Here is a 21,275-nt window from a genome sequence, read left to right on the forward strand (position 1 = left end):
TAAACACAGGCAAACAAACATAGTGTATTTTGTGGTGACATTTAAAGAACATACCTGCATACTGTATGAGAAGCCAAATTATAGTCTCCTCATTTTGAATTTTCCATTATCCACCTGCCTCCTCAGATATTCAGCTTCCTTTATCCAACTGAAAGGTTTTGCTTGTCATAGCTGCTCTTGGATGGAGATTAACCATCTGGAAAAAAAGGGAAAAAGTTTAATGAAATTCCTGTTCCAAATTCACCCTTTGCAATTCATTGTCTATGAGAGCATCTCAAGAGGTGCATGTAAAATGTACCTTGCTAGTTAATAACCAGTTCAGGGCTCTGGAGGCCCTCAGCTGAAGCGTGCTGTTTTGTCCAACCACTTTTTCTATTTTTAATAGGTTCCTGTACATGAGTCGGTCGTGGAGTATCTTTAAAGCGCCTCTTTAAAAATGGCCTCTGTCCTGAGGTGGCCTCCGAAACACATGCATTATTGAAGCATGCACCGGCCTTGTCCTCTGCACTCCCTTCACTCAGTCCAGTTCAGCAAGCAGCAGCAGCTGCACAGCTCCCATAAGAGCCGGGCAAGGAGAAAGAAAACACAGCTCGAGTGTCCAGAGCTCAGAGACCTGATGTATGACTGTGGAGGTGGATGAAAGAGGAGCAGTTACAGGTCAAAACATCAAATATCCTTCACAAGTTCACATTGTTACTGAAGTTCAGATGTTTTGTTCAGCTCAAGAATGTTGAGAAGCTCATCAGTGAGGTGATTCATTCTGCTATGAAAATAGAGTTAAACGGAAACATCAGTGAACTAAAAGGAAAGATGACATATCACACTTACATTACTCAGAAGGATAAGTATTTGAACAATAACAGAAAAAGTTAAAACAATATCTAATTTTTGATCATTTTTAATATTTGAACAACATACATAAAACACTGAATATGAACTAATCTAGTTTTCAAAACCCATATTTTTCGTTATACCCTCTATAATTTAAAAATTTGAATAAAAACAAATATTTGAGTTTCAACAATATGCTGTTGTTTTAATCCAACATCAGATCTTTGGCTTCTTATCAGTCTCTCCTTCTCTCTCTGCTTTACACACACACACATACACACACACTATCAAAACTGAATGTGAGCAGTTGGAGAGAATTGAGAGAGGGCAAAGGGAGAGGTTGAGAGCTGTGTAAATGGTCAATTGGCTTAACTCAGTGGTGTCTGTTCTTGGTGTGACGATGTCAGTGGGCAATGTGCAAATGTGCACTCTTTTGATTTCCCTGATGTAATCCTCTCCAGCATACTGGTAGCCTATAAAGCCCCAGGGAGGAGAGATGAGTGAGACGCTGGACAGCGTTTGTTCTGGGATTAAGATATCACTTCCTCGCGTTCATTCATTCAAATGTAACATGCACGCATGAAGAGCACGAGAGTGCAAACACTGTATGTATGTGTATGAATGCACACACAGGAGCATATTCCCCCCCACACACACCGTCTTCTGTCCCTGCATTCACACTATCTGTCTGTACGTGTAGAGTATGTAGCTGTCTCACTATGTTACACTGCCATCTAGTGATCTGTAATAACTCACATCCACCTGAATAACATTTTTTAACCAGATTGCAAACTTGATCCACACTGAAATAATTACTCACTCTGACATCACTTGGAACTCATTCATGACATTGCTAAGGAAGGATTGTTTGACTGAGGAAGGCTTTCACTCTGATGCATAATTTTTCCAAGTTGCACAGCACTCAGCATCTAATTGCTCAGCTATCAGCCTCCTGCCGTGTTATTGAGAACAAATAGGAACAAATTATTTCTTTGTATTGTTTTGTGTTGAATATAGTAATGTCACATAAATCTGCCTCTGTTTTTTTAGTGGCAGTGTAGTTCTTTTTTCAAAATTTAAATTCACCATGAAAATTACTTATTATGAGTAATCATTATAAATGTTTTTAGTTGGTTTTCATTCCATAATCACATATATTTCCATCACAGCATGGTTACTAATGGCAATATTATAATCAGTCTGTGACATCACAACTTAAACTCAAAGGCTGTGACAGTCATTGACATTGTTAGCTGGTGTTATGTTTTCATACAGTAATATGATATCATATGACCACATGTTTTTTTATTCCTGAAAGGACTTTAAATGCACTAGTGAGAGTGGGATAGGCAGCCTGTCACTATCAGCTGTAGCATCATAGCATTAATTTAACACACGATCTTAGCTAGCTGCTCTGTGCATGTATAATCATCATCATAGCCCCCTCCTCTCACAAATACCGCCACTGTTCCTATGAGCAAGGCACCCTCATCACACATCTTCCAGATTCAGCTTCTAAGTGGCCAGAAACCAATACACATGGCTTATCTATCAAAATTCAAGGGGGAAATGGGCCAGGTTAGCGAACTCTTGACAAATAAGTTGAAATAAATAAATCAGTGACCAAAATGTGTTCTATAGTCTCACATGTCATTGTGTATTTAAAATATTAAAGAATTACTTACGACTCCAAATTTTTGACCTGGAATTATTTTCATCATTGCCTTGATATGGGTCATTATGCAAACATGCACATCATGCAATAATCAGAAGAAATGTCCTACTTTAACCACAAGGGGTCATCATGAGCTCAAGGTTGAAAATTTGACTTCAATTCATGAAATGACAAGATGGAAGTGAAACAAAACTGAAGGACAAACACAACAAGAGTGACAGCTTCTGGCATGCTTTCACTCAGAACTCATGGAAGACTATTCTGTGTATAGCTTAATACATTCACTCTAAAGAACAGACAGCCTTTCCTGTTGCCTATGCAAGCTGCTAATGTCATTCACAGCTTCCAGATCCACTCCAGTAGTTCCATGTGTTTGTCAATTCAAGTGTACAATAAATTACAAATGGTGTATACAGAAGCTTTAAGGTCACTGACACACAGCCCCCCTCTATGCCTACCTATCATTGTGTAGTGAAATTATACCCGTAGCATGTTTTCAGCATTTCTCACTACAAAATTGCTTTGGCTGAAACCCAAGAGCATTTGAAGCGCAGTGGAGAAGCTAATCAAGCAGCAAGTGAAAGGCAACAAAGCAAAAGAGACTTCAAGCAGCTGCCACTGCTGTGGGTGAGAGAAAAACAACAACAAGAGGAGTCCACAGCTTGGAAACCAGTCTAGTGTAAGTTATGAGGAAGAGGAAGAGGGGAGGGAGGAGGGGGATGGGAAAGAGAGGGAAAGACGAAGAGAAAGAGAGAACTATAGCTATTGTTTGTCATTTTTCATGGTGACTTAACTCGAGTATGAAAACACAAATTAAACAATAATGTGGAATCCAAATTAATGTGGAAAGACATTTATGATATTTACTGACATTTTATCCACCAGTAATGATGTATCTGCTATCATGTGACAGCATCCCTTTCCATCTCCTTTTCCTTGTCACAGAACTTGTAAACTTTCAGTTACTACAACATAATCTGGCTGCTCTGAGAAGCAACAACATACCGTAGGCAAAAGAGGAGTATTTGTGCCAGTGAGCTTTTCTCCCTTAATTCTGCCTCCCCCAGGAGTCAGCTTTCTAACCTAAACTACTTAAAACAGTGTGAGGTCTGCTTTTCATAGCACATGAAACTTGGTCTGGAGACAATAAGTATTCACTTTGCCCTTCACATTTGAGCAGATCTTGGCAGAATAAGCCAAGATCTGCTTTAAATAACCAACATTATGTGTAATAAATAACAACAATTACTTTCTTTACTAGGCACAAACTCTATAATCTTGAGGTGTGCAATAATAGTATCTACAACAAGGACTAACATTGACTATACCTGTACCTGTAATAGTTTATCTTTAAGGTTAAGTAGACACTCTCACCACCTTATATAAATGTATTTATTGCTGTTTTAATGTATTTTTAATCATTTTATGTTTATCCTTTCATTTCAGTTTTCTATGTTTTAAAATTAGTCTTAACATTTGTTTTGTAACCCTTCTGCTTTTATTGTCCTGTGTATACATGGCACTCATGCAAAATAGAGTAAAAAAAACTCATATTGGACCACCTTGTATGAATAAAGGTTGGATGAATGAATAACGAAATTCACTGATCTATATAATTAGCTTCACTTATCTCTCTATATAAACCTGATGAAGACATGTGGATGTAGTGTGTTTGTCTAGCCCATATAATGAAATATTTTTACATTTTCACTTCATACATGGTGCCTTAGCCATTTTTTTTTTGGTACCACACTTCCTTCTTTTGTGAGAGTACAGAGACTGGTTTTGCTCTTATGTGTTTAACCTGCTTACTTCACCACAGTGCACCTGCTGGAGTATCAGAGCCAAGCTGTGTTACCTTTCCTGTTGCGTGTTCATCACTGTTATCAGGGTCTTGTTCCCTTCTTTCCACACATACAATTACACTCTCTGACCACTAGGTAGAAGCAGTGTTCAGCTCAAACACGGTTTTCAGCCTTTTCAGTCCTTTTGCTCAGAACTCCGCTGCTTTCCCCCTAAATTATGGAGAAAACCAAATGGTTACCTTTCATCACGTCTGTTCTGAGGTTTTATTACTCTTTAAACAAATCTACACAGCACTAAGTGGAGTGAACACAGTGTGACAGTGTGTGTCTATACAGTATGTGAGTGGAAGGGTGGGATTTCATGGGAATCTCAGGTCACTGTGTGTTTATTGGTGTCATAGGATCATATGAAGCAGTTCATGTTTATCAAGCAGATGCCTTAATTAATACTCACCTCATCTTCTCTTTATCCTCCATTGACAGATTGGTTGATATAGTTACAACTCTCCCACCCCCTTTGCTCCCACCTCAGGTACAAGGAATACAAGTTAGAGGCCACATTCCACAAACTTTTCTTTTTCTTTACCATGACTTACTTTTGTTGTCTTCAGTAGTTTTTAAAAACATCAAGGCCTCTTTTGTTTTCTTTTTTAATAGTGCCAACATTTAAGTGTCTGCACACACACACACACACACACGGTGTGCTGAGTCAACGGTCTGGCAGGTTTAACCCGTTAGTGTGTTTAGGTGGAAACAGACAAACTTGCACTGTACACACTCAGACAGAAAGGCCTAGTGTGCACAATCAACACCAATACTGATTGATCCAAATTAGAAAGAAGTTTCCTTCATCTGCTCCTGAGTTGGAACAGAAGCCCAGAGTAGGATATGAATAAGCTGCATAACATTTAATTGCTTAAAGCAACAAATACTTGTGTAACGGTGTACAAGGTTCAAGGTTCAAGACCTATCTTATTTTATTTCTCTTGTTATTGTATTAGTGGCGTCAGGGTTGTCACCCTTTGGGGGGAAGTATTTAGGAAAACATTTAGAACAAGAAAACATAATTAAATTTAGATCACTTGGGGTAATGTAAAGAACGCAATTACAAAGAAAGACTGAAAAGAAGATACAGACTATGTTATAATCTAAAACTAAATGGGACAGGAGAGATTGCCAAATTTTGTTGTAACTTGGATATTTGCAAGCTGCTGTCATGTTAAAGTGCAGAGTTTATACAAAATAACTTGTTCAGATGTCACATGAACGTAGCTGGAATATCATAAATTTGCAAGAAAAAAGATGGATTTATATTTAAGGTGGAATTGCCTCTAGCACTAATTTATTCATTCTTTCATTTGTCTTAAACTAGGCTACCAACGCACCTACCTGATGAGCTCACAGTAATAGCATGCAGAACTTTCCACTCTTCTTCACTACCATACTTGCATCAGACCTTTCTTAAGTTTCAGGGTCCTATGACATGAATTAAACAAAACATCTGCAACTAAGCGACAGAGAAATGTGTTATGCTGCTGAACAGTCAAAATATATGCCTATTGGGATACCATCAGTTCAAATGCAGCTCTGACTGCTTATATGACACATCAGTAACCCTTTCTTCTGTTCATTAAAGCAAAAACATAAAACTACAAAAGGAACCTAAACTTACTACTATGAAGTTTTTAGTGATGATATCCATTATGATAATAATGGCTATTTAAAATTTAAAATCACAGTCTATTAGTGGAATTTGTGTTGTGATAACACTTTGAGTTTCACAGAAGTGTTTCCTGCACCACAAACTAGAGAGGCCTATCATCACCCAGAGGAGCTTTCATCCCACAAAATATAGAAATATAGTATATTCAAGAATGTATATAACAATATATCTGAAATATGTTGTCATAATAACAACAATAACATTAAATTAATTATTATATCATAATTGCATTTTGATTATGGTATGGTGAATATCAGGGTCAATGAAGGTTAAAATAAACCAACCAATAAACACACAAGTGGCACAAAGTAAAAAAAAAACCTTAAGAACTGTTTGTTGAAGCTTGACAAAATGTGCATCTTGATTTGTATATGTTACTGTAATATCAGATGACTACTACTAACAATGAAAAGGGGAACTAAACTGATGAATGGACTAGTTTTACAACAATTTATCTGAGTGACACTCTGTACTGCTAGTTGATATAACATCAAGTAAAAGGCTAGATAGGCTGAACGTAAAATACAGCACACTATGAAAATCTTGTGCATGATTTAACTTGCCCTTTGGTGTTCAGAGTGAACACCCAGTGAAAGCATAAAGAATGGTGTAGTTAATCTTTACGCTGGACAGATTTAATGGAGCGGTGTCAAGTGACAATAGCTGGAAAAGTCATCGGAGTGAACCTAATGCGATCAGAATAGCCTGTGTCTGTCTCCCATCTAGGAATTTACAGTAGGGGGAAAGGCCCAGGTGAGCCTTTCTTAACCCCAAGTACAAATACACATACACACACACACACACACACACACACACACACACACACACACACACACACACTCACACTCACACTCACAAATACAACTCTTTCTTCTTTACCCTTTACACCAACACATGCACACACACGCATTAACCACCTAAAAATTCTATAGTTTTCATACTACTACTTAGAATTCATAAGCAGTATATAAACATTTAATAAATGGTTTATAACACTAGAACATAGGTGTAAGCAGATATAAGTGTTACTTAATGTATTTGTCAACACCTATTACTCCTGTGGGCACTCATAAGTGGAGGTTGTTGTATAAACAGATAATGAATGACAATATAGTAAAAAACAGTTGTCATAATCTTAAATATGTCTTCATAGGAGAAGTTATAATAGCTGACAAATACTGTACATTAATTAGGGCTGTGTATTGGCAAGAATCTGGCAATACAATACGTATTGCGATACAGGGGTTATGATTCAATATATTGCAATTTTTTAAATCAAATTTTAGGAAAACTGTCACAGTATAAAGAACAGCATTACTTTTTGTGCAATCTGAGCAAAGGATATGTACTTCCTTCTTCCTGTCTCAGTTTACGTTGTTACGTTAGAGTAGAAGAGTCAAATGGCTTAAGATAGATTACAACACTGCCACGAATCTTTGCAGGTAAACTATTAATTAAAAATTGATAGTGCTTTTGAGAATCGATACAGTAACACAAAACACAATATCGCGATAGTCGATATTTTCTTACATTAATAAAACACTTAAAAATGTCCTTATAGCTGCGTACAACTGCATTATAGTGTGTAGTACAACCATTTATTAACTGTTAATACACTGCTTATAAATGGTAAATGGGGGGGACTTTAAGTAAAGTAGTACTGTTTTCACTGTTGTACTGTTTAAAATGAAATGTGTTTTACTATAGCTGAACTCTTCATTTTTTGATATGTCTCAGGTCTCAGGAGTGGGCTGCAGCAATGGAAGTCAGGACTTGGTCTGCCAGGTAACCTTTCACTCGAGCAAAGGGCACCCGCAGTGTGCTTATGTGTTTGTGAGAGTGTGTGTTTTGTAACAGTACGCGTCCAGCACACAGGGAGTGCATTAATGCTCGTACTCCCCTGGCCATCTCTCTCTCTCTCTTTTTTGACCGTAACTCTACACCGTGCACCCCGACCCCCTCCTCACTCCCCAAACCCCCTACTGTTTTATCCTGTTTTATGGGACACACCTGATACACACAAAAATGCATAATGGCTGAGGAGAGGATGAAATCAATGTGCTCATCAATAATCACACCACTGTGTTTGACCTCAAAGTGCTGTAAAATTAAACAGAAACCATAAGAAGAGGCTTTTGTTAGACATGCTTGTGTTCTGAAAGTGAAATCTTGGGGAAAATTGCAACTAAGTATTTCCAATGGTACTATTTTGTCAATAGTTGCTTTTTATTTGCAGTACTGGTATTCACAATCATGATATTGATTAGTCATAGGCTAATCAAATAATCTAAAGGGCAGATGTGTAATTCTGGACTATAGAAATTACAGGTATTTTCACTAATCAGATTTTGTTTGTCTCAGCTGATCATAACTGAAAATATAGACTGCTTTGTTTACAAAGGTTGCTGATGTAAACGACCATTAACGACATCAGAAAACACTAATATCTTTATTTCCAAGGTTGGCTTGTGTCGGAGCTTTCCCCCAAATCGGGGGTTGATTTTGAGTGAGGCACTAAGAATGAGGACTTTTGTAATACAAACCGTGATCATACTACTGATGAACTTTGATTATATTGCTCTGTCTGTCTGGGTGTTCCTCATAGTTCTCGGTCTGGGCATGTGCACGATTTCATCTATTCATCTATGCCTGAAAACACTGGCCTTGTACTGCCTGTCAGCATTACTGTATCAGCCAATAACAGTGAGAGAGAGTGAGTCTGTGAACCATTTCATTTATATTTGAATCCATGTTATATTTAGGTGCAGCCCCAAACTCCCTTAGGTCAGCAGGCATTTCCCACCACATTGTGGATTTATTTCATACAAGAATCACAATGAAGCTATTTAAAATTATTTTCATAAGCTAAGTAATACACATTTTAACAGATTTTATGACATTAATACCAATATGACTTGCTGTGTAATAGAAAAACACTAAATATATAACAATGATATACTGTACATGCATGTGATTTTATTTTGGTAAAATGATTTAAGGTAGAAGGTACATTTTGTGTATGTTGGTATTTTACCTTTTAGAGCAATATGCCTAGCTTCTAACGATGCCATTGCAGCTCTTACATTATCCAGTCATGGTTTTTAAATTATCAAAGAGGAACTTCAGTACTAAACATGTTATTCCCATTTCACAGGACAGTTTCATCTGTGGTGATGAACAGTCTGCTGTTACCTACAACTAGAGGAGAAGGAAAAGTGTTTGGTCCTCTTACTAACTGTTAACTGAGGTTGATGTACAGTTCAGTTCAGATCCAGTAAAAGTGAACATGATAAACACATTGGATCAAAGGAAGTGGTATCTGCTATATGTAGACACATAAGACTTCAGGCCTGACTGCCTGATAAAATGATATTTTTTTAAATGTAAAAAGTCAGGGCTTGCTTTTAAAACTAAAAAATAAGAAGGTTTAAGTAAAGTGGTACACACCTTTTTGTGCTGCTGTGGAAGCCCGCAGTGAAAAGTGAGCATTTAATGATAGTGATGGTGCAACCAGTTGATATTTCTCTCTGTTGTCTGACTCACACAGTTTCCACTTTGCAGCTGCAGTATATCATTAATGTGAATCCAAGATGTCTTACTTTCTTGTTAGTACAACCACCAACATCTTTAGGCAACAAGTGGAATAAATCATTAACTGTTCACACTCAATGCCATCATTTACTAGCATCCTCACAGATACTCAACCTGTATATTTTAGACAATTAACTGGGACAATGCCTGGAATCAGAGCTCTGTCACTTGCTGCACCGTTTGGTCTTTAAAATTATTTGGGTCGTCTTAAGACCCGTGGATTTCATCTTTAAACTGGCACAGTGGTTTGACAAAGCAACCTGAGGACCCACGTTTAAGCCTCTCTGTTCTGCTGAAGTTTCCTTGAGCAAAACTGTGGATCCCTTCCAGCTCTGAGGCTGCTGCTATAAAAGTCTGACCTCTGAACTCCCTGAAGGGGGTCTAAGTGAAAAGAGAATTTCCCCACTGGGACCAATAATGCGTCACATTATAACTATCATCACTGTACCTGACATTTCTACAGAGTGTGTTAACATCACTTAACAAAAAGTCTCAGGTTAAAGTATCTGCTACTATCATGCTGTTGGATGAAAACATTGTATCTCCAATTTTAGTGATTTTTGTGCATTAGTTAAGCTGAATGATGGCATGTTCATTCCACTGAGCTGAGACATTTTTTCAAACTAAGAACACTTCTTAAAATAGTTTTGGATAATGCCAGAAAATGCATTATTATTCATCTATAACAATGTGGGTTTTTCCTTACTTTCCAAAAATGACATTTTGGAGATACAAGGTTTCGCCCTAACAACAATAGGCTAATCCAGTATGCAATCTGTAACTTACTGGTCATTGTGATCAATTATGATCATCCACTATTTTTTTGTTTTTGTTTGTGTTTTACAGTAATCGCTTTAGCAATCTTTCCTGCAGTTTGTTAATGAATGCAGTTACTGTAGTCTACTGTGCAGCATCATTAGGCTATCACGTGTTTATTGATAAGGCTCTCTTGTATAAAATCTCAGATGATAATCATCAATTAAAGTCCTAAATGACGGCAGTGTCCAGAAACTGTTTCTAGTCTACAAGTTTAGTATAAATAAATCTTACATTTGCTGTGGATTTCAAAGGAAACGCTTCTTAAAAAGCCGAGCATAATATACCGATTTATACTTAGAAGTTATTGTATTTCAATGCACCTTTTTGTACTTTTTTTTCTTGCAATATTAATGAGCAAACGACACTCGAATCCAGACCTGACAACTCCAAATAATTGCCGCAGAAAAAAACAACCAGATAAGCAAGCTAAAATAAACAAACCCTGCCGGGAATAACAGGTCCGTAAGCTAAGTTTTTTCAGCACAGCTAAATAAGATGAGAAACTTTAAAAGAAAATCTAATCTGCCTGAGCTAACGCGAAAATTAGGGCGCTGCTATTCGCTGCGATTTTATGTAGTAATTTAGTTAGATGCAGATAAAACAGTTTAGTGAACAAAAATACATAAGGTGTATACGTAAAACAACAATAGCTGGTGCAGCAGCCATGCGGATACATATAGTGTCTGTGTTTAATATAAAATCCTCCGCATTATTTGATGTTTTTAAATCAATACGGCGATTAAATAACAATCAAAACTCACTAAAACAGGATGAAAACGTGTGTGTAAAATGCATTTAGTGCTAATGATTGGGCGGTGATGTAATTATGACGATAATAATAACACTAATTTGTCTTTACAAGATCAGGACTCAACATTCTCGTGTGATTGTTTCAGGATTTGTTTCCTGGGCCAAAGTGGCATTAACTTTCTACAACATTGTTTGCCTAAAGTTGTTGAACACTTGACGTTTAATCTCCGCAACATCCTCCCAGCGTGGTGAATTGACAGGCGACTAAATAGCCTGCAGATGAATTTGTGCGAGAAACAACGACTAGTTCACACCTGTCTGACCGTTCATGCTGATTCTTCTGCTGCTTTTGGAGGGCCATTATTCCCATAAACCTGCTTGGCAGAATCAAATCAGCGTTTATAACCGCGCCTTGTTAGGACTTTTCTTCAATGCTGGCGGACTTTCCTAATATCTTCTGCCCAAAAAACGTTTAATAGCCTCCCCTCCCCGGGCACACATGGCGCACTCTCAATGCCAGTTCAAGTTCACATTTCAAACCTTATGGGAAACAACAGAGTGAAAGTACGAGGAGACGAAAATCAAAACTCTTTGTGGGGTTTGGTGAGAGACCAACTATTCCGTGTTATGTCTCTTCACAAGCCGCTATTATAGGCTTTTTTTTTTCGTAGACCCATATGCACTGAAGGCCTCGTTAATTATAAAGTGCGGGCTTTGAGCTGCATGTGTAATTGACCTTCATGCGCCAGAAGTTGTACCCAACAGGGTGCGACTGATCCTCCGCATTTACAGACAGGAGGGAGACAGTTCACACACTGCTTGTGTACACTTTTCATATTTACACTCCCATTAGAGCCACCCGGGCATATACGATAATTCATTACTGGACCACAATATTCCTTTGCTGTTTCTTAGCCTAATAATTCTCCACACATCAGCATGTGACAAAGAAAATATTCATCATTATTGTGGATTATGGTTTATAATTATGCATAATTGCTATTTTGCCAAATCAATCCTATTATACCAGCTGTGAGATGAATATAGCCTATAATAATAATAATAATAATAATAATAATAATATGATAAACTGCACAAAGGTAAAGATACAAAATATGGCATAAAATATGCCATTATACTGTTATTATGGTGATAATAAGACACAGAAAAGTACAATAAAATGCACCGAGCGCACTCTTAGCACCACGTTGAAATTATTGAAGCTAATGAAAGTAAGAAAGGCAGAAAATATGCTGGTTTAGGTTTATTCTCAGCGAACAACTCGGGCAGCAGACTTGGGGGGGGGCTGAAGGTGTTGCACGGCTGAAGCTGTTTAAACAAAGTGTCTTCTTTCAACACCCGTTTCCAGTTCTGTGTTGTTTTTTCTCTCCGCCAAACACTACGGCACTTTTGTTCTCCTCAGCCGAGCGCGGAGAGATAAGGTGTCATCACTTGAACATCAAGGTTGGAAAAGCACGTATAAATTTCGCCCAGCTTTGCCTGTAATGGCCACATGCCACATGCTTCACTCTCTTGACTAGTGTTGTTTTTACAAAGCACTGGATTAAGTGTCGATATTTGTCCTTTTTTTTCTCTTTCTAGTTTTGTCATTTTAACATCGGCAATCGTGATTTGGGTGAACTTTGACCTTAAATCGGCGAACATCATTTAAAAAACGCCCATTTCTACAAACAGAATAAAAATCAGAATCGCTTTCAATTCAACTTTTATAGACCACTTTCTAAATTAGGCTATATTCCCTAAATTTTAAAAGGGCATAAAATCGATACTGCATCATTATTTTCTTCTTTTCACATATTTCCAGACTTTTTCAGACCAAGTTCTTGCATGTCCATTTTAACTGCAGAAGCCAAGGACACGCGCCTGGAAATGACTTATGGGGAATGGGGAGAAACAGATAGTCTTCCTCCTTAACGACTTCCCCTTGCAGCATTTATGATTAGATGGTAGATAATCCCGGAATATCGACCCGTGCACGCCAGCAGACTGCCCACACATACGGGACAATATCCTCTTTCTTAGAGCAGGCATATGTGTCAAAGGCTAAGAGCTCTTGATTTTAGGTAGTAATGCTATATGATTGTACATTTCCCTAAAGTTATTAAGGAAATGGTGGTTCAGCGCACATTCAACAGGCCAGAGGGAAAAGTGAAGTATGGAACTGAAGCAGCTTTAACACAGCCCCCTGGCAGTTTAGATACACAGTTATACTTTCTGTTTACAATATATGTGCAATCAAAGTGAGATTCGTGAAAAAAGAATTAGACTTAAATAATTAAACACCGATTAAAAGTGCAAAGAAATGCGCTCATCTTATCCAGTAAACAAACCTTCTGTTTCATGTGCAAAGATTGATATTTGCCTGCAGCCGTTCTGGTGTGGGACTATTTTTTGCTTTGTTGAAATATTTTCAAAATGTCACCCAGCTTGAATGGTTTGAAAATAGGTAACGAGGTGATCCGTATGAGACAAACTACATAAATAGATTGGTTTTCTGCAACAACAAAAAAAGCCAAGAATCATTCAGAACCAAAGAAATCCTCGATTTTAATCCATGTATTTCATTTTCTTTTATTGTAAAGGCTATATGAAACTATAGGTGAATCGTTTTATGTTTCATCATTTATCGCAAAGTTTACATGCAGTCTCTTTCCAAATGAAAATGCAAATAATAATAATATCAAGAGATTAAGATATTTCATCTTATCACGGCTCTTATAAGACACTTGAGAATATCATACCCCATCATCCCCCCGTCCCCCTCCAAAAAATAAAATAAAAAATGAACTGTTTATGGCTCTCTTGGAAAACCCTATGTAAACAAAAAGGCGATGGGGTATCTTTAACTCGGTGCCTACAGAGTATGTTGATAAATCTAAACCCCTAAAATAACAACGGTAATAGTAACAAGAATTAAGACATTTTATTGTTATTGTTTTCAACAATATAATATAATATAATAACATGTCACGTTATTACATTCCGGTAAAATACTTTTTTTCTTTTTTTTCTTTTTTTTTTTTTACCTAAAACGACCTAGATCTGCCTCACCTTTTGTCTGCACCACCACTGCAAAAATGATCCGTCTTAACAAGTCATATAATCTTTCGAGTTATATTTTCCTTAAGCGAATTAAAAAGAAAATATGCCAATAGGGTGAGAAAATGGTGGCTGCTTTAAGTATTTCTCGAATATTTCTTAAGTGCTGCACCTTGACACTTGTTTCTAGAAAGTCCCTGAAACAAGCGGAAGTTTAATTTGGGGATAAGTGGAGGTGCTGCGCCCACTGGCAGATTTTTCCCACTTGTTTTTTAGAGGTTGAATATGAGACTAAATGATTTGTTACGGTGGCTGTTTTCGCAGTGTCCCAGTCTGTCTGCTTTGCACCTTGCCGCAAGTGCTTGAAGCTTGTCTCACGCCACCTCGTAAATTACTTTTCCAAAAAACGGTGCTCTCTGTCTCCCATCTGTGCCGGTTTTTTTAAGAGCCAAGGTCCACTAGATTAGAAGACATAGGGTTCAGTATGGTGTCATGGTGCAATGAGTGGTGATGGTGCACCGAGTCTGCACCGCTGGGTACCGGGATGGCGCTGGGTCCCGGTGGGGGCGCGAGGCCGTGCAGGGACTGTAAACCGGCGTTTGAGCCGAGGAGCAGAGCCGGGCTCGGAGACGTGTGATCCGGTGTCCCCGATGGTGTTTTATCGTCGTCCGAGCTCCCCAATAGAGATTTATTTCCATTCATGGAAGAAGTCAATGGGTTGTGACTATTGCTGTTGGAGTTCTCGTTGTTTTCTCTGTGAACAGAAAACAAAATCACATATCAGCGTGGTGAAAGTGCAGACAAACTCTTTCAACACATTAGTAGGGAAAATATGTAAGAAATGACCAAGTAAAACTAGCTACAGTCGTGATCACCCAGAATAAAAACTAGAAGACGAAATGTGCAAAGAAAATATTTGTAAATAAATATGTTTAACATAACAAAACAACAACAATCATCATTGTTAGATGAAGCACACACACACACACGCACTGAGCAAAAACAGTGTTGTTCATGCTACTGTGTGTACTGGGATATTAATTAGGCTACGCCATATTTACAATAGCCATAATAAGCGTAATTAATATATAAATGATCAAATGCTTAGTCTAATGATTTATTAATGCATCAATCAGCAATGCATTCATGCGCACATGTGCCAAAATGGAAACACTCACTCACTCACATCACTCATACACTGCAGCTGATAGTTAAATGACTGTAGTGGGGAACAGTGACTGAAGACAACAAATCTGTTTGAGTATTGAAGCTGCATTAAGTATCTGACCTGTGGGTAAAGTCGCCCATCAAAGTGGGCAAGCTCTCGGCCTTTGCCACGTCTGAATAAATGGCAGGTCTAATTATTGCTAAATGTGTGCTTGTTGCGTATGGCATAGCTCATATGTTTGCAGTGTGTGAGGAAGGCTTTTCTCAGTGGGAAGACATGATTTACGTGGAGCTTTCAGCCCGAATTAGTGGCCAGAGGGTGAAAGAAGACACCAACCCAGCGAACACCTGACTAAAACACGTCTCCCAAACGCCTGTCTGTGTCATTTCCAAACTTTGAAATGTACAAACTATTCCTAATGAAATGTCAACCGGGCTGATATGGAGGCTACACAGCCCACCACATCAATTACACCGCAAAACAACTTTTAAACGTGTTCTGAGAAGTTCTCTTATGTATCTACTCTGTGTTCACTCCAGTATCTGAAGGGGTTAAAAAAGTAGTTGATTTTTTCTCTGATCCTAATGTGAAAGTCAAATTTCATGTTATAAGTGTGATTAAAGATAAAAGTAGGGTAAATGCAACTTTTATAACCTTGTAATTTACCTGACAACAGGCCTTTAATTTTCTGCCTTTCAACTTTTACGCACGGCCTGCACAATTATCACAAACATACAAACAACAGTGAGTTTACTAAACCCAAAAGCAAGGAAAATGTGCCTGCTTCTAATATAGTTTTCCACCTATAGACACAGATGTGTGGAGAGAACGGGAGCGATTTGTTAAGAACTGAAAATGTATTAATATTTGGTCAGTGCAATAAATTGCCAGATGTAGGTCAGCTAATCATATTGCCTTTAAGCTCACCGAAGAAACACTGGATCTTGATCTTTTTTAATATGATTTCTGTCTATTTTTTTGCTTGATATCATATAATCATAAAAATACTACAACATTCACCTATTCTGAGATATGTTTTAAGTGTCTTATATTTACTCCTACCTTTCTTTTGCCTCCGCTGCTCGGTCTCGCTGCCGTCGATTTTTGAACCAGTTGCTGACCTGCGTGGTGGTGAGTCCCGTGGCCTCGGCCAGCTCTCTTTTCTCCCGCGGGGATGGGTAAGGATTGTGGGTGTACCATTCCCGGAGAACGCTCCTGCTCTTCTCCTTGAAGCAGTAGCTTGTCTCTTCTCCGTCCCAGATGGAGCGGGGCAGGGGGAACTTTCTCCGGACGCGGTACTTCCCCACGGCGCCGAGCGGGCGGCCTCTCAGCTTCTCCGCCTCGATGTAGTGCGCTTTGAGCCACAGCTGCTGCAGCTTCGGGTGGTTGTGCGGCGAAAACTGGTGGCTCTCCAGGATCTTGTAGAGCTCTCGGAAGTTCCCCCGGTGGAAGGCGACCACGGCTTTCGCTTTGAGGACGCTCTCATTTTTGTGGAGGTGTTCGCACGCCGGGAGGGACCAGAGGAAGCGCCCGAGCCGCTCGATGTTCCCCCCTTGTTGGAGGACTTCGCAGACACATGCCACTTGTTCCTGCGTAAAACCAAACGTTGGAAGCATGGACATGGCGACAACGTAAATCAATACAGATTATATTGTGCCTTTGCCTACTTCCACGTCTCCCCACTCAGTCTCACATTAAATCAAAACGCATTAAGTCCATAAGCGACAAAAGGTCCCCAAAAAGAGCAGCTTTAAACTTAAAACAGGCCACGGTAAGGTAATATCCAACTGCGTATTGTGAAATAAACTCAAGTCCATTCAGCCATGCAAAACCCCAGGCGACAAATCCTCATGAAGTTGGTGAGAAAGAGAGAAAGTTGCTACTCCTTCCACCGTCCTCCTCCACCTTTTCTATGCCGTTTCAACATAACCTACTCCCGGAGACCGGGCTCGCTGGCTCGTTTTAATAATATTATTCTAAGCTGGCAAGACAAGCGATTATATGAACTCTGATTGGTCGGTTATCTGACCCGGGGATGGTGAGGATAAGACAATAGCCTTAGTCAAATTATTTGCCATGGTTACGCTGTCACTCAGAGTAACCTGATATGCTTTGAGGTGGCTCCCTGGCAAAGTCAACCCGATTGTTCCCTTCCCGACCAGCCCGCCTACCAACAGAAATATTGCTCAGATTTTTCTTCTAAAACAGTTTTTTTCTTTTCCCTCACTTTGACAGACACCTCGGGCAGCCAAAGAGCGCAGAGCTGGGGGAGTGTGGAGAAGGAGAGCGGCGCTGGTCCCGCAGCTGGGGGAAGGATGGCGCCAGAGCGCACACAGCCGGCTGAAGTATGTCTTCATGACTCTAGCGGCTCTCACAAATCAATCAAGATTTCCACAACGCCTGGAACTTTAAAGTTAGTCGCTTCATCATTTCATACAAGTGAAATGACAACGGCCGACAACAAGTAGGCTAATGAGCGTTTAATGAAAAGTTCGCAAAAATACCTGACCTGCTTATGGCGGTTGCCATGAAGCAACAAAAAAAAAAATATATACACATATATATATATATATATATATATATATATATATATATATATATATATATATATATATATATAAATAAATTAGACTAATTCTGTCAGAGAGGGCAGCGATTTATGTTTTCTCACCTCTAATAAATTTAGATAAATTTGATCTAAGTTAACTTGAAATTTTAAAAATTGTAACAGTCATTTTGTAAATAGGAAGTTGTGTAAAGTTGGTTTACAGGTGATTGGAAATAGCTAATAGCGTCACGCCAGCTATATTAGTGAAAATAGACTGCATGCCACTGAATGTAAAAAGGGCGTCATAGTTGTGTAAAAACAACAAAATATTTAAAAAAAAAAAGGCTTTAGACCTATAAGAAAGTTAGGTTTATCAAAAATATTTGATTACTTTGCATAAAGACTGTGCGCTATAGTATTCCCAAAGGAGCTTAAAGTGTCCGTTAGTTTATATTAAGTTTATAGCTAATTCAATTAATTTTAATCTAATCGTGTATAAATATGACATTTCTATATTTATGATCCCTAAAGAAATATTATATTTATGTATGAAGAAGGCTAGATATGTTGCTCTAAAATGAATTGTAATATTGCCGTGATAAGATTTATTATTTAATTCATGTGTTAACACAGATGAGGATGAATCTACGGGTATCTAAATGAGGGGTGAGGCAGTGACGGCAGGAGCGCACAGTATGACAAACAATGTTAAGGTGTGCAGCCGGTCTAACGGTGAAATGAAGGGTTCGTGTGTGCTGTAGAGTTTCTTGGACGGAGAGCAGAGGAGAGTCTGCCGGGCAACAGCGGAGAAGAAAAACGGCATCAAGCAGCACACCGGTGAGAATAAACTTTCCGTTTGTATTCAAGCCATCTGGCTGACACGGTTTAGTGCAGCAGTGGAGGAAGATGGAAGTCAGAGATCATCAAAATCACAAGCAGGATTAGAGGATACGATTTGAAGAACTGAGTAATCATTTCAATATGATAATTAAGATAAAATGTTGCGGAGAAACAAAGAGAGGATAAAGGAAACAGTGAGAAGATGGATTATAGAGGAAAAATGAGTGAGGAGGTTTTATGATTCACTGAGCAGAAAAAAGTGATGAGTATACTTGTTGAAAGGATGAGTTTTTGCCCGATGAAAGACCTCTGCTCTCCAGACTGCAGCGGTGAAGCTTAGAAGAAAGTGGCAGCAGCACGATGAGCAACATAAACACTGTCTTATGGTTTGTTGTGGTGTTGTCAGGTATATGGTGGCGCGTGGTGTTATTGACTGATGGACCAAAGATTGACCAGTTGGTAGATTTCTATCGCCTCACCATGGGACCTCTTCATTAGAGATACGATTGTCAGTTACACCCACACTCAGTATCACATCACTCGTCACTGATGCCTCAAACCACACACACACACACACACACACAAACACACACACCGCCGCTTCTGTCTCCTCCGGCAGCTTTCCTCTCATAACTTAATATTACCTGTGGACCACAAAAAAGCTCAAACAGATTCCACTTCAGAGAGAAAATGAACTGCCGACGCTTGTTATATGAAAGACAGGTAGTGTGTGAAACATTAAAAGTTTAAAAGTGATATTTCAAATTATTATTATTATCATTATTATTATTATTGCTTATAGGCGTAATTTGATAAGTTATATGTGCAGACGTCAATTTTTATATTTTCAAAAAAAGAAGTTGCAAATAAATATCAGCAGCACAGCTTCAGTCCTACCAAGGAGCTACATAATATATCAGGGGTAGCCTATAAAAATAAAATGTTGTCATCGGCTGATCAGATCACAGGTTCACTTTTGTTTCAGATCAAGACCAATTTATCAGTATTTTCCAGCTGTATGGGCCTATTGCGATGAGATATTTCATCCGAGTCGTGGCTGTTGTTAAAATGAATTATTAGTGTAATTATGAAGTTAGTTTATCACCAGAGAAGAGGAGTCCTGTAAGAGGAGCCTGATCCCTGTTTCCGTGTTGTGTTCTCCCTGTGTTTAATAAATTGACTTGGGTTTCGCCTGAAGCGCAGTTCAGAGAGTATTACGGCATTAAGCTGACTGATGGTAATCGTCAGGGGACCCGGGCTCGCCTGAAATGGATAGTAAGAAAAACAAGGAGGCGATTTAACCGCATATACATATACAGCACATAAGAGAAAGTCCCATAACTCCACCAATAATTAATGCGTTTTATTCCCACATAAAATATAAAATAAAGAGAAGATAATAATAATTATATCTATTTAAAGTAGTTACGTCGTCATATATAGTAATATAAACAAACAAATATACAATTAAATCACTTTCGGAATGCGTTTTAATTTGTTGACTTTGACTCATGAAAATCGGAGAAAGCTCGCGCGCAGAGAGCGGGACCGATGAGTGAAAATATGAGTGCCTGTAAACACAGTATGACAGACGTGACATTTTAAACTGATTTCAGATAAGAACTTATCATCTCCATCCATCTAACACACACACACCTAAATGCTTCGTAATTGAGCCCAAAACACGCAGGAGGCTCTCCCGCTGGTGAAAGAGGCGCTGTAATTACTCACAGTGGTCACACTATTTTCCAGCGAGGTTATGTATCGTCTCGTTTTTACGTTTCATATCAAAGGTCATTCAGATATGAGTTGTAAAGCGTAATAATTTACCTGAACGACTTTACAGGCTGAAAGTACTCCATACCAGGCTATTATTAAGAGATAAATATATAGACGTTTTGTTGTATTTTATTTATTTTCTTTATTTTTTTTTCTTTTTTGATAAAGTTCTTCACCTCAGATTGAACTGTTGCCTCCCAGTAGACTGATGCCATGTATCGCTGCTGTCAGCAGTGGTTACATGAAGGCCTATGAGCCTAGTTCATCCCTAACTGACTCTGTCCTTAGTCATTTGGATTATTTTGGGGGATGATGGGCGCAGATGTAACCAAAAATAGGGTCCTGAGCTCCAGATGGGGCCCATCAGGGGTCTCATTAGATGTTATTCTCATGAGATGATACACTGTATGAGCATGAATCTTTGGCTAACAGGTAGTTATCATCCCCCTTGCTTTATGACAGGTATCCAGTTTTACTTATAAATCACTGCCAACCATAAAATCAGCGCAGATGGAGTTAAAATCTTGTTAAATGGGGATATTTTTTGGCATCTTTGACATGAAAAAGTTTGAGATAATCCCTCCCTGAAGAAACTGTCCCACTCATCCTGCTGATATGTCTCAATCAACACCTGCTCACTCAAGTCGTTGTTGCCCCTTGATAAGCTTGTCATATCTAAATACTTA

General features: G+C 38.6%; 2 protein-coding genes and 1 long non-coding RNA gene across 4 annotated transcripts in view; 1 reads left to right on the plus strand and 2 right to left on the minus strand.

Annotated features, from left to right (window-relative positions):
• LOC122884061 overlaps positions 1-4,680 on the minus strand; it is a 31,078-nt gene extending 26,398 nt beyond the window's left edge. Inside the window, exons 1-3 of the mRNA XM_044213398.1 lie at positions 4,365-4,680; positions 299-624; positions 55-196 (exon numbers count right to left, since the gene is read on the minus strand). The gene's annotated coding sequence lies outside the window, so the exon portion shown is untranslated. The remainder of the gene's footprint in view (positions 1-54; positions 197-298; positions 625-4,364) is intronic.
• A 9,090-nt stretch (positions 4,681-13,770) lies between these two features.
• Positions 13,771-17,421, minus strand: six2a (SIX homeobox 2a). Its single transcript, XM_044213397.1, has 2 exons — positions 16,485-17,421; positions 13,771-15,008 (listed from the first exon to the last, which is right to left on the minus strand). Exons 1-2 carry the CDS (start codon positions 17,042-17,044, stop codon positions 14,696-14,698), a joined length of 873 nt encoding a protein of 290 aa, XP_044069332.1. The 5' UTR covers positions 17,045-17,421; the 3' UTR covers positions 13,771-14,695.
• A 151-nt stretch (positions 17,422-17,572) lies between these two features.
• LOC122884062 overlaps positions 17,573-21,275 on the plus strand; it is a 44,156-nt gene continuing 40,453 nt past the window's right edge. For both annotated transcript variants that reach the window (XR_006379789.1, XR_006379790.1), the window contains exons 1-2: positions 17,573-17,835; positions 18,604-18,807. This is a non-coding gene — a long non-coding RNA (uncharacterized LOC122884062). The remainder of the gene's footprint in view (positions 17,836-18,603; positions 18,808-21,275) is intronic.

Source organism: Siniperca chuatsi, linkage group LG11 (assembly GCF_020085105.1).
Source record: "Siniperca chuatsi isolate FFG_IHB_CAS linkage group LG11, ASM2008510v1, whole genome shotgun sequence".
Taxonomy (NCBI): Eukaryota; Metazoa; Chordata; class Actinopteri; order Centrarchiformes; family Sinipercidae; genus Siniperca; species Siniperca chuatsi.